Here is a 13341-nt window from a genome sequence, read left to right on the forward strand (position 1 = left end):
TGAAAAAGTAAGCTGGTAATATAAGCCAGATCTAATTTTTTGTCTGCTTATTGTTGAACATTTGACATGGTATATAACTACATAAAGTACCTAGCAGATATGCATATCAAAATGCCATATTAAATACATATGTATTGTTAATAATAAATAGAATAAAAGCAAGTTAATGTGGAAATTTAATTGAAGTAGTCATCCACATTATCTGTACATAACTTTCCTACTACTTATTAAACTGAAATATTGATCATTTTTATTTCATGTGTATATTTTACAATATGGGAAATTTCATGTAAGATTAAATCATATATTTTGTGAGAAAATTTGGAGCTGCAGCAGAATTTTGGCTTTATTCTATTTTATTTCAAAAAAACTTTAAGCCATGAATAATAGAAAAATTTTAAAAATGGAACTAAACACATGAAATCACAATTCATTATTTCATGTTTCTTTATTTTAAGCTCTTCTATTATGGAATTCCTTAGTAGTGTTTTCTGTTAATTAAATTTAAGCTAGAAAATTTAATTTTTCATTGGTATGGTTCTACTTTTCTGTACAAGATTGAAGATCACAGTCAAATAATTTTTAAGAATTATTGTTAGGTAAAAATAGTTTTTGTGATCTCTACATGAAAATTCTTGAGCTATTTCCCCTCAATTAAAAATAATACTAATATTTCCCATGGGGTTATAATATGATAGAGGCTTTTAAAAAGTAATTAAATATGTTAATGAGAGGAGAATGTTTTAGTCTTAAACTAAGTGTCAGCAGTCCACACATTAATAAAAACATTCTTTTTTTCTTTTTACATAGACAATGACTTACATTTTTATTGGCCTAGAAGCTTGAGAATTGTTAACAGTAGAAAGATTAGTACAATGTGATACCAATCAGGTTTCTTGACATGTTCAGGTTTATATGGACCAAACTTTCATTCAATTAGCCCCTTGCCTTTGCAGCCAGGAACCTCTCGTTTTCAGTGGCTTACCTAAAGGACAATGAAGTTATAAAAACAAGCTACGAAAAAAGAAAGCATCTTAAAAGCAAAAGTTTTCTCTGATCATTGTTTCTGTTTTCTTTATTGAACACAGACCTGAATGCTTTTGTGCCTCTCAAGGTTTAGAACACAGCCATCGGGCAGGTAGAAGAAGCACCAAAGCAGAAAAAGGAAGGCTCTCATCTTAACCATACAATCGTTGGCCACCAGCACTTCAAGGGGCCTCCCCTAGGTCCCTGTTCTCTTCTCCCATCTCTGAGAAGCAGGACTTCCCAGAAAGATCACTGTTCCTATTCCTATGCTTTTCCAGGCAAAACAATGCCACTGCTTTCCATCAGGAGCCCAAGGGAGGCAAAGCTACTCTTTCCTATATCCATCCTGCCCTGACCCACTAAATGCAGTGGGTCTGTTTTCTTGAATTGCTAGGGTGGTGATGTGAAGAGAATGGATAGAAGAGTTCATCTCTTATCCCTTCAGTAATATACTTTTCCAGTATCTTCTTAGCTATTGGGGTGGGGTAAATGGACCTGGGATTGGATGGGAATATCATAGATACGAGAAAGTTTCCTGGAATTTTTAAATACCACCAAGGCACTGGTAGTTAAGTGGGCTAGGGGTTATCAACATTTTAGATCTGTTGTCAATTCATAGATTCATAACTGCCCTTTTCAGTTACCCAAACATTTATTAATAGACTGATTTCCAGATTGATCTATTTAGTGGAATGAGGCACTCTTCAGTTAAAGGGAGTTAAGTTGAAAGACTGGAGCTGTAAGTACTGGTGGTGGATTCCAGTTTGGTCATGCTTTCTGATCCCTACCTACATAGTTGGGTAAGAAAGTGCATCAGTTAGATGTGAAAAAGCGTGTGCTGCCTCTCCAAAGTCCAGAAGTGCTTAAAAACTGTGGTGTATATAATTCAGACAATAAGTTACGTGCACAAAGGAGTTTATCATAACATAAAATTAAAAGGTGACAATTTCATCACACAGTTACACTGCTGTTTTCCTTTTTTTTTCTTTTTTTTTTTTTTTTTTGGTTTTGTCCTTTTTTGTTTCATTTTTCATTTCCATTTTTGTTTTTTATGGAGGATTGGGGAAGGGTAGAGATTTGGTCCACTGAAGATTAGTCACCCTCAATTATATATATATTAGAAAAAATATCAGCAGCAAGACTCTCTGGAAATAGATTCTGTTTGATGTAGCTAGTCTGTCTTTTCTGTTTTGCCCTCTTTCACAGCAGCCTCTGAAGTTTTCCGCAGGGGGGCTTTCTCCGAGTTGGCATGTCCTTGGCCAGAATCCGCTGCTCCGCCGTTTTTATGAGTACTGTGTTTTTCCAAGTAGTTTAGCATTTCACTGAGAACTGTTTGGAAAGTGCTTAGAGCTGCACATATTGCCGGAGTCCCAAAGCCATGAGTGATCAAACTGGAAATGAGAAGTGACAGGAAAAAAGAGATGAATGATTTGCAGTATCCTGTGAAATAGCAAATCCCTCCATATAATTCAGAACATTCAATTAAACAGGTATTTATTGTGTTCCTAAATGATGCTAAGCATTGTGGAAGATACAACACAGTTGAAGGTATTGCTCTTGACTACAAAAGAAATATAGGACCCGTTTGGAAGACTTGCCATTAATAGAGTTGATATGCACTAATTATTACCAAGTCTAAATATTCAACACATGACTTGGTTCTCTACCTCATTAAGAAGTAGCTAGAAAACACACCTTTAGATTCCATGTGTGGAAACATCTTGCTTTCAAGAATGCCCTATATGGCATAGACTATACATGAAGAAATCATAATTGGCTGAGTGTGCCTCATGGCTAGCTGTCCCTCTGACTTCATTCTCCTTTTCCATAGTAATGCACTTTTATCCAGGCATATGGCCATCCAGATGGAGACTACATTTCCAAGCTTTTGCAGTGAGTTTTGGACATGGGACTTAACCTACCCACAATGTAACATAAAGAGAAGTGATACATGCAGTTCCCACTTGCTTAAAAGGGTAGCTATGCCCTATGTAGATAATCACTTAAGTGGCAGGGACAAAACAAGATAGAAGGAAACGATTCATCTCTAGACTCCTAAATGAGAGAGAAATAAAACCCTGTCTTATGTAAGCCACTCAACATTTAGGTCCCGGAAACTAACTAACTAATAACAAAAACTAATAAGCAAATGTAAGGAATGTTATGGCAACCTCAGCATAGGTAGTTCTTCCAACCATGACAAATGTCATCTTTGGTTGAACAAACACATAGCTGTAGATTTATCTTTTTGTGAGCAGAAGCTACCCAGATTGTTCACTTATGTTAACTGTCCTGAAGTGACACTCTGCCAGTTTGCTTCCTATGTCTTGTAATAATATAGAAAAACATCCTTGTCACATAGTATGCCCATGTTATAATATATATACAACATTGTGCATATGTGTATAGTACGGTTAATAAATAAAGCAATTAACTGCTTAAGTCCTAGTTTGTAACTGTTATTATGACATTAGTAGTTTTTAAATCAGATAGTACCACCCTTCATAATACTTTAGCTACCTATAGTTATCTTTCTTAAGTTACATAATCTTTAACAGCAAAAATAATAATATTTTATAATAATGCAAATGAAGGATTTGGGGTTTAAGGCAGCCTATTAATATGCCTCAGTTGAGGTAATAGTAGGATCCACCATGTGGGGTTGTTGTTTTTATTCATCTACACAAAGGGCTCAGGAGGATGCCACTTCTAAATGAAGTCTTCGATAAATGATAGAGATTGTTGGCTGGATGTATTTTCTGGGTAGAGGGTAAAATTTCTGCATGTCCCTCCTTATTCCACAGGTTGCTACCATCTTTCTTCCGAATATATTACAAAGTTTTCCCTGTGCCTCCATCATAGTTAACATACATTAAAAAGAAAAAAGGAAATTCCAATCTCTGATTATGTAGGAAACAAGAATGGCCAGTGCTTAAGCAATCATGTACACCAAAGTTTGTAGTGTAAGACATCATCACTGCTCAAGTACTATATCCACACCTCTGCTGCAAGAAATTGCATTGCCAAGCAGGAAAAATAATTTAAGCTGTATTTCTACAATGAGACAACTAGAGGAGAAGTCAAATAATTGGAAATTTATCTGGGATCTTGGACAACATATGGAATTGTTGGAGTGGTGGAAGAATTAATCATGGTGATGCCCACAAAAAGAACTGGGTAAAGCCAACCATTAATGTCCAGATGTTTGGCCCCAGGTACAAACTGTCTCTTTTCTCATGTTTTATTCCTATTTAGAGCTTCTTTTTTTATTTTCTTCTATATTGGTATGTCCTCTTTGTTGTGACTCACTTCTTCATCTATAGCAGAATATAAAATATTATTTAGTTTTACTGGGTATTATTGAAGTTAATATCTAATTTTTGAGTTCTGAACATATGTCAAGTCCTATTCTAAGTTTTTAAAATCTGTATCACTTCATATAATTCTAGTTACAACACTAAGAACTAGACAATATTATTTCCATTTTACAGACGATCTGAGTCCAAGAGAAGTTAAATAATTTGCCTGAGAAATGGGATATTCTGTACTTATATTCCTCCCAGGCTGAGGGTACATTTTACTCCTCTTCTCTGAGAAATCACATTTTCTTTAGGCAGTTTAACTCAGTTCCTCTGATTTAACTTTGTACTTGGGCAGCCTTGTTGGCTTGTAAAATCAGATGCTTTTTACTCACTTTCCTGTCTAGGAGCAGCGTTTTTAAAATCAAGCACAGGTAGGTAGTTATACATAAATGCTTTTATTATCCACTTTGAGAAAATAGCTGTTTCCATATTTAAAGATTCCTCTTAAGCTGGTATCACTTCTTGACTGATGGGCTTTCTTATTGCAAATATGGATCTGATCATTAGCAGTTTGCATTGTCATCTTTGCCTTGGATTGATAACCAAGTGTACCAAGTCCTCACATTGGCTCTGACTTCAGGCACTGTGATTTGGGGGAAGTTATTTAGCCTTGTAAAATGACAGTAGCCTAACAAGAACATCTGCTAGGTTCTTTCCAACTCTAAGCTTCAATTTAAGAGTTTAACATGTTTGGCCGGGCACAGTGGCTCACGCCTGTAATTCCAACACTTTGGGAGGCTGAGGCGGGCAGATAACGAGGTCAGGAGATCGAGAGCATCTTGGCTAACATGGTGAAATCCTATCTCTAAAAAAAACACAAAAAATTAGCCGGGAGTTGTGGCAGGCGCCTGTAGCCCCAGCTACTCGGCAGGAGAATGGAGTGAACCTGGGAGGCAGAGGTTGCAGTGAGTCGAGATCACACCACCGCACTCCAGCCTGGGCAACAGATCGAGACTCCAGCTCAAAAAAAAAAAAAAAAAAAAAAAAGAGTATAACATGTTTATGGTGTTCTTAAAATCAAGGACATGGACAGAGGTTACAGAAGTTGAAAAACCACTTCAGGGCTGGGCGCAGTGGTTCATGCCTGTAATCCCAGCACTTTGGGTGGCCAAGGTGGGCAGATCATGAGGTCAGGAGTTCGAGACCAGCCAGATTAACATGGTGAAACCCCGTCTCTACTAAAAATACAAAAAAAAAATTAGCCGGGTGTGGTGGCATGCGCTTGTAATCCCAGCTACTCAGGAGAACCTCTTGAACTCAGGTGAGATCATGCCACTGCATTCCAGCCTGGGCAACACAGTAAGACTTTGTTAAAACGAAACAAAACAAAACAAAACAAAAACAAAAAAACCCCACTTCATCAACAAAGAACTCTAAAATCAATTGTAGGATATTCAATATAAAAAAAGTCATCCTGACTTTCATGACCTTAAATGTCATCTTTCAATATGAAAAACATTATGTAAATTTTGTTAATTACCTTAATTTAACATTACCTGCATATTAAAAATATGCATAGCACACTGCACAGAATGATAATAAATGTAAGGCAGAGATTCTTTTCTAGCAGATTTCAGAGAAATTTATGAATCCCAATAATTAAAGTAATCTAATGTACTACAATAATGTAAAAAGAAGTGTGCAATCACAGTATGTTTTAAAATGTTCTGGGAATATCATGCTATGCTTTTAGCCCCAGTCATTCCAGAAAAATAGGTGTGTATCTCATTCACAGTGACATACAGAAAAGGAGAGGGCTGGGTTCAGTGGCTCATGCCTGTAATCTCAGAGCCTTGGGATACCAACGAGGGAGGATAGTGTAAGCCCAGGAACCTGAGAGTACAGAGAACTATGATTGCACCATTGCACTCTAGCCTGGGCAACAAAGCAAGTCTCTGTCTCAAAAGCACACACAGAAAAAGGAGGGAGGAATAATGTAGAATCTTAAAAAAATTAAAGAAAAATAGAAATAGAAGGTCTGATTTTTGATCCTAGACACAAAAAAAAAAAAAAAAGAAAAAAGACTAAGGTCACCTACAAGGTAACAAACTATAGTCAAATCTTCGAACTCTTTGATAATAGAGATGATTTTCACCTTTGGAAAATATTTTTCAGTTACAGGTTTAATGTTTAAGTTACCCTTGGCATTTGCACATAATTTCATCAGATTACTGACCAGAGCATATTTCACATGCAAATATCACCAGGGTTAAATAGCAGCCGTGATGGTTTGAAATAGGCAGTCAAAATATAGAAGTTATTTTAAATTCTAAATTCTAAAACTCTATCCTCAAAGAGGCCATGGAGATAATTTGCATTGTGTTAGATAAGTCATATCTATGCTACATTTGTAAAAGAATAGTGACTATAGAGAAGTCACAGGTCAGATCAGGTTTCTTAATGTTTCCCAAGTCGCCTTCCTTCACCCTATGTAATCATGTGCTCTATTACCTTATGTTGTAAAGTTTATCTCAAGTGTATTCCTTTTTAATACCCAAACATGACAGTTATTCCTATTTGTGTGTGTTGTGTGTCCTCCCTCTCTCAGCCAATTGAAATTCCACTCAAAGAAACTCACAATTTCTTTGATGATACTGATGAAAAAGGGATTAGTTTCCTTGTGCCTGGCTTAAGATATTGAAAAACAGCCGTGTTACTTCCAAAGGATAGAAACTTGCCAAAGTGATGAGAGGACTTAAATAAAATCTGGGGAGAAAGAAGTAACAATCCCCAAACAAATGTAAAACTATAGCACAGAGAGAACAATGGGAAGAAAACAGGTGAGGCTAAACTCCCACTCACCAAGTGAGGAAGAGGAATGGGAATAACATTGGTAGTATCAGAGCATAACTGACAATCAAAGTATATCAGATTTTTACTTCAAGTGGTAAATCATGTCCCTCATAATAAAGACCATATATGACAAGCCTACAGCTAACATCTTACTCAATAGTAAAATGCTGAAAACTTTTCTCTAAGATCAGGAACAAGAAGACGGTGCCCACTCTTACCACTTTTATTGCTATTTAACATAGTACTGGCAGTCCTAGCCAGAACTACTGGGCAAGAGAAAGAAATAAAAAGCATCCAAATCAGAAAGGAAAAAGTTCAGTTGTTTCTGTTTGCAGATGATATGATTTTAGAAAATCCTAAAGATTCCAGGAAAAACTGTTATAATAAATGAATTCAATAAAGTTTCGTGATACAAAAATCAGTTGCATTTCTAAGGAGTACCAATGGACTATGTGAAAAAAAGAAATTAAGAAAGCAATCTCATAGTATCAAAAGGAATAAATAGTATCAAAAACAATAAAATACTTAGGAATAAATTTAACCACAGAGGATTCAAGATCTGTACACTAAAAATTATAAGACACTAATAAAAGAAATTAAAGAAGGCACAAACAAATGGAAAGAGATAACCTGCGTTCATGGATTGGAAGCATTAATTTTTTTAAATGTCCATACTAAAACCAATCTATGGATTAAGTGCAACCCCTACCAAAATTTAAACAGCATTTTCACAGAAATAGGAAAAACAACACTAAAATTTATTGGGAACAACAAAAGACCCTAAATAGCCAAACCAATCTTGAGAAACAAAAACAAAGATAAAAATATCATGCTTCTGATTTCAAATTATATTACAAAGCTATAGTAATCAAAACAGTATAGTACTGGCATAAAAACAGACACATAGACCAATGGAACAGAATGAGTCTAGAAATAAGCCCTCATATATGTAGTAAGCTAATCTTTGACAAGATTTTAATGAATACATATGGGGAAATGATGGTCTCTTCAATAAATGATTCTGGAAAAACTGAATAGCCACGTGCCAAAAAATAAAATTGGATCCTTATCTTACACCATACACAGAAATGAACTTAAAATTGATTAAAAACTGAAATGTAATAAAAGACCTAAACTATAAAGTTCCTAGAATAAAAAATAGGAAAAAATATTTTTGACATTGGTCTGGGCATTATTTTTGGATATGACACAAAAAGCACAGGCAACAAAACCAAAAATAAGTAAATGGGATTCAGTCAAATGAAAAACACTTCTGCACATTAAAGGTAACAATCACAAAATGAAAAGGCAACCTACAGAATGGGAGAAAATATTAGCAAACCATACATTTGATACAAGAATTAATATCTAAAATATATAAGGAGCTCATGCAACTCAATAGGTAAAAAAACAAATAACCTGATATTAAAAATGGGCTAAGGACACAAACATACATTTTTCCAAAGATGACATACAAATGGATAGTAAGTATATGAAGAGATGCTCAACATCACTAACTATCAGTGATACACAAATTAAAACCACAATGAGATGTCACTTCACATCTGTTAGGATGGCTATTTTCAAAAAGCTGAGAGAGAAGTTGTGGTGAGGGTGTAGATAAAAGGGAACCCTGTACACTGTTGGTAGAAAAGCAAACAGGTGCAGCCATTATGCAAAACACTATGAAAGTTCCTCAAAAACCTAAACACTAGAATGACAACATGATCCTGCAATCCCGTTTCTGAACTCGGGAGGCAGAGCTTGCAGTGAGCCGAGATTGCACCACAGCACTCCAGCCTGGGCAACAGAGCAAGACTCCGTATCCAAAAAAAAAAAAAAAAAAAAGAAGTTATCACTGAAATGCTGCATGGATTTAGTAAGATATGTAATAAAGTAACTGCATTTCCTTTTACAAATGAGTTATTAGAGCAGTAGTAATATAATTGAATGCAGGATTTCAGCAATGCATCTAACAAAGTCTCCCCACATACTGTATAAAAAGTTGGAGAGGAGGAGGAGGGTAAGCTAGATGACAGCAAAGTAAGGCAAATTCACAGCTGATTGTACAATGACATCCAAAGTGTGGATGTAAGGGCAGTTGTCAACCTTGAAAGATGTCTCTTGTGGAGTGCTGCAAGTCTGTCATTAATCCCACTCTGCTGGACACGTTAATTAACAATGTGATTGAAGCCATCATAGATTTTTAGCTTAATGGCTGGTATTACAATAGAGAGGAAAGTTCCTGCATTGCATAACAGAACCAAAGTTCTGAAAAACCTTAATGTGATAGACAGCTTAATTGGTGGGCCAAAATCAATGATAGGAAATTTAGGGGAGATTAAGGAAAACATGTCTATTTGGGTAAAAAGCAAATTAGTGTTGTAATATACTAAGAAGGAGATCTGACTCAAGGGCTATTCATAGGAAAGAGCTTTACGAAATCAGTAAGTCTAAATTAAAAAGGCAAAGGTCAAAATTTGAGGTTTAGAGCATAGTTAGGCAGACTTAGAGACTACATCTACCTTGGACTATATTCTTATTCATTTTCTCTTTCTTTCTGTCTCTCTCTCTCTGTCTCTAACTAGATTACAGCTCAGTGATTTCATTTTCCTATTACTAATTTCACACTGAGGAGCAGAAAGGCTCTGACAACTTGACTGTGAACAATACCATCACCTGCTGAGAAAATTCAGACTAGTGTAGTTTATGGCACCTGATGTTAGGGAAAATGTAACTTATATTTAACAGTCATCTCCCTAATTTTATTCATGGTTTTAAAAGCTCCTATTTTGCTAGACCTCCCAATTAACATTCTCTAAAGTACCTTTCTTGCAACATAAAGCATCTCCTCAAATTGGCTCAGTTCAGGAAGGAGGTAACTTTACTAGATTCAGGGGTGAAGCTCTACTTTTCCGTTTTCCTCTTAGGTGTCAGGTTTCTTCCCTAAGTGTTTACATTTCAATGATTGGAAGAACACCACTGGGTAGAGTAGCCATTTCTAGGGAGATTTTGCACTCGTGTGTGTAGTGTGTGTGTGTATGTGTGTGTGTGCGCGCATATATGTGTGAAAGAGAAAGAGTGTGTGTGTACCTGTGGACTTGTATTGGTTTTGCCTTTTTATAAAATGGCATCTTCTTCTTGACCAGTGGCCTTGACCTGAATGTTTCACTGATACAGTCTGTAACTTTTTACATGGAAATGTATTGCAACCATTCAAACTGTATTCTCTAATGGTGGGTGTCAAAACTATAGAAATTGAGGCTCAGATATGAAAGAAGAGGTAGAATAGAGGGTGGAAGAAAAGAGACTGCTGTTGGAAAGAAAATATATTTTAATTCTTTCTTCTTTTTCCCTGTGTGGTTTTGCTAGTAAGATAGTAGCAACAACCCATTTTTAACTTGGACAGTGTTTATACTTAGAAATCACTTGACATTAATGACAAGGACCTATCAGAAAATTCCATATAATAGGAATTTCACAAACTTCTATTCGCTCCTTATAATCCCTGGTTAACTGCATTTCTTGCTCATGGTCAAGGCCTTACCTACATTTATCTTTAAAATCTCCAAAGCTTCAGTTCTTACTTAGAATGTAAGCTAGTATAGGATTCTGAATGTTAGAGGAATAAGAGCCATTTTACTTTCTCTAATCTAAGTAAGTATAGTTTACATTTCACTAGCTTAATTGTATGCTAGATAAATACTACAAAGCTGTGTCCATATTTTTCTAATTGTCCTTCAAAAATGCTTTATCTTTAATTGATTTGTCTAAACTAATTTAAATTAGACCACTAAAGCAATTTTCTAAAACATAGCCTGAAGCAACCTTCTATGGAATCCTCTCCTGAATTCTTCCTATCTTGGCAAGAGTTGTGCCTGATATCCAGCACCTTTCTACCTACTAAGCAAACATTGATTCAATATGTGTTATAAAGGAAATGAAAGTCTCTTTAGTATTTGTTACTGAAGATTAGATCACTCAGTTGTGTCTGCCAGCCATAGATAAATTTTTCTAGCTTTCTTTCGGGGTACAAAAAGCTGGAGGTAATAGACACTATCGTGCTACAAACTAGAAGACTGAAAATCAATAGAAAATAGCCTGCCATCATCATTTAAGTAATTTGACTAAAAGCTAATTTATTTTGTAAAGTTTCAACTTTTTACCTGAAAAAGCAAAGAAGCCTTTTTCTCCACTTTTTTTTTTTTTTTTTTCTTTTTTGGTGTGTGTGAAGGTTGAAATGGTGTTTGGGTTATTATTCCTATTATTTTGTTATACTGCGTCATTCCAATGGGTGTTTGCTATCACTAATCTTTTGATTTCTAGAATAGCATACCGACGTCACTCAGTTCTGCTTTTTGCCCTCTGGGAAGCATGCAAACAGTAAGATTTAAATGCAAGACAAATCTCCTTTTCCTTTCCTCTGAGATTAGTCAGTTACTACAGGCTTAGGTCCTAGTGCAGTCTATAATCTCACTACAGTGTTAGGTGGCCACCAGATAAGTGCCTTCTACTCATGAGAATAGCCCAGTAGAGAGGGAGTCCGGGGAACACACCTTCAACAACAACAGCAAAGAATTGTAGGTCTTCTCTGCCCCACCTTACTTCCTCTCACAGCTCTGAGTATTAGACACTTTATTTCTAAAGCAGCACAACTTCTAAATGTAGGCCATGAAAAGAGACCCTTACATGCTTGAGGATAAGCATGTAACTGAGGCTTATCCTCCAGAACTCAATGGCATCTATTCTTCGTAGCCTAAATGATTCAGAAAACAGAGGAAAGGTGAAACCAGTTGTTGGTGCTTATTTTCTACATAGATTATCTTATCTCATGGTCCCAAGCACTTTTACAATGGAATTTAATTAAGATACACAATTAAAGTATCTAGTTCTCTGGTGGTGAAGAATCATTGACATCTACTCATTAAGCAAAGCCTTGACAACACTCCCAAATGTTCTGTGGTTTCTCAGCTGGTGGTTCTCAACCGTAGATGCATATAAGAAATCACTCACAAATCTTATTTCAAAAATAGTAATATATGGACCCCACCCCCAAGACCTTGATTTAATTGGTTTGGGATGAATCCAAAGCATCAGTATTTTTTAAACAACCCTCATTCCATTTAAATGCAGAGAAAAAATTCAGTATGTCTCCTTAGGACCAAGAAATAACGCCTAACTATTATGTCTGCATTCCTCCTTGGGAAAAAGAGGATGATAAACTTCTACAGCATTTTCCACAAGACCTTCTGCAGAATCTTAGTGTTATGTAATGTTAATATGTACTCTGAGATTTAAAAACAGTTTTCATGATCAAGTTTTAGAAACTGTGGCTAAGTGTTCCCTCCTTTCAAAAAGGGTTCTGGGAGTCTTTGGTATGCCAATATGTATTGTCACACTTCAATATAGGTACAATAATTAGGGTTTCTTGAACCAAAAAACCCTTGACCATGAATCACTTTCAGAGAGCATCTCATAGGACTGACTAGTGCACTATGAAACTCAATTTGTGGAAGTATGTTTATGACTACCCTGAATCTCTGTCAGATTGGGAGATGTGTGTTCATCCACTGCCCTAAAGTCACATTCCTTCTGTTCTTCTCAGTCAATTACTTTGAGGTCCCAAAGGGGAATGAATGGGTCTTTGTGACTCCATTTTACCTCAGTACAGCTCAATAGCAAAGCAAGCTAAAATAAAATCATTGCACATACATTAGAAGAGACTACAATCGATTACATCCAAGTCAACTTCTTGAAAGTGATAACATTTGATGTCTCTACCATAATTTTTACATACGAGAATGGAGATTATAGGGATACATTAACCATCTTGTTACATTTATCCCCATCAGACATATTTTCTATTTGGAATAGAGAAATGAAAATGCTAAGCTTTTTAAAATGGTTTTTATTGAACTGTTGATGTTTTAAGATGAATAAGTTGAGAAAACATAAAAAGAAGATATGAGATGATATAGAAACTCAGCATAAGTAATGATTTAAAATGAATCTGTAAATTAAGAATGGAGTAAATATTATTGGTCTAGAAAGAACCTTAGAAATCACCCAGCTTAACTGCATTGACTCATGAACATGCAGAGGTCACACAAGTGAAATTCCTATTCTAAATTCACACATCTAGTTGGTAACCAAGTGGAGA

The 13341-nt window shown here is 35.7% G+C and overlaps 1 protein-coding gene across 1 annotated transcript in view; it reads right to left on the reverse strand.

The window, feature by feature from the left end:
* Positions 1 to 1899: 1899 nt before the first annotated feature.
* The window catches only part of TFAP2D (transcription factor AP-2 delta), a 56897-nt gene continuing 45455 nt past the window's right edge, over positions 1900 to 13341 (reverse strand). Inside the window, exon 8 of the mRNA XM_001105845.4 lies at positions 1900 to 2417. Coding sequence (XP_001105845.1) covers positions 2198 to 2417 — 220 coding nt within the window. The 3' untranslated portion in view covers positions 1900 to 2197. The remainder of the gene's footprint in view (positions 2418 to 13341) is intronic.

Source organism: Macaca mulatta, chromosome 4 (assembly GCF_049350105.2).
Source record: "Macaca mulatta isolate MMU2019108-1 chromosome 4, T2T-MMU8v2.0, whole genome shotgun sequence".
NCBI lineage: Eukaryota > Metazoa > Chordata > Mammalia > Primates > Cercopithecidae > Macaca > Macaca mulatta.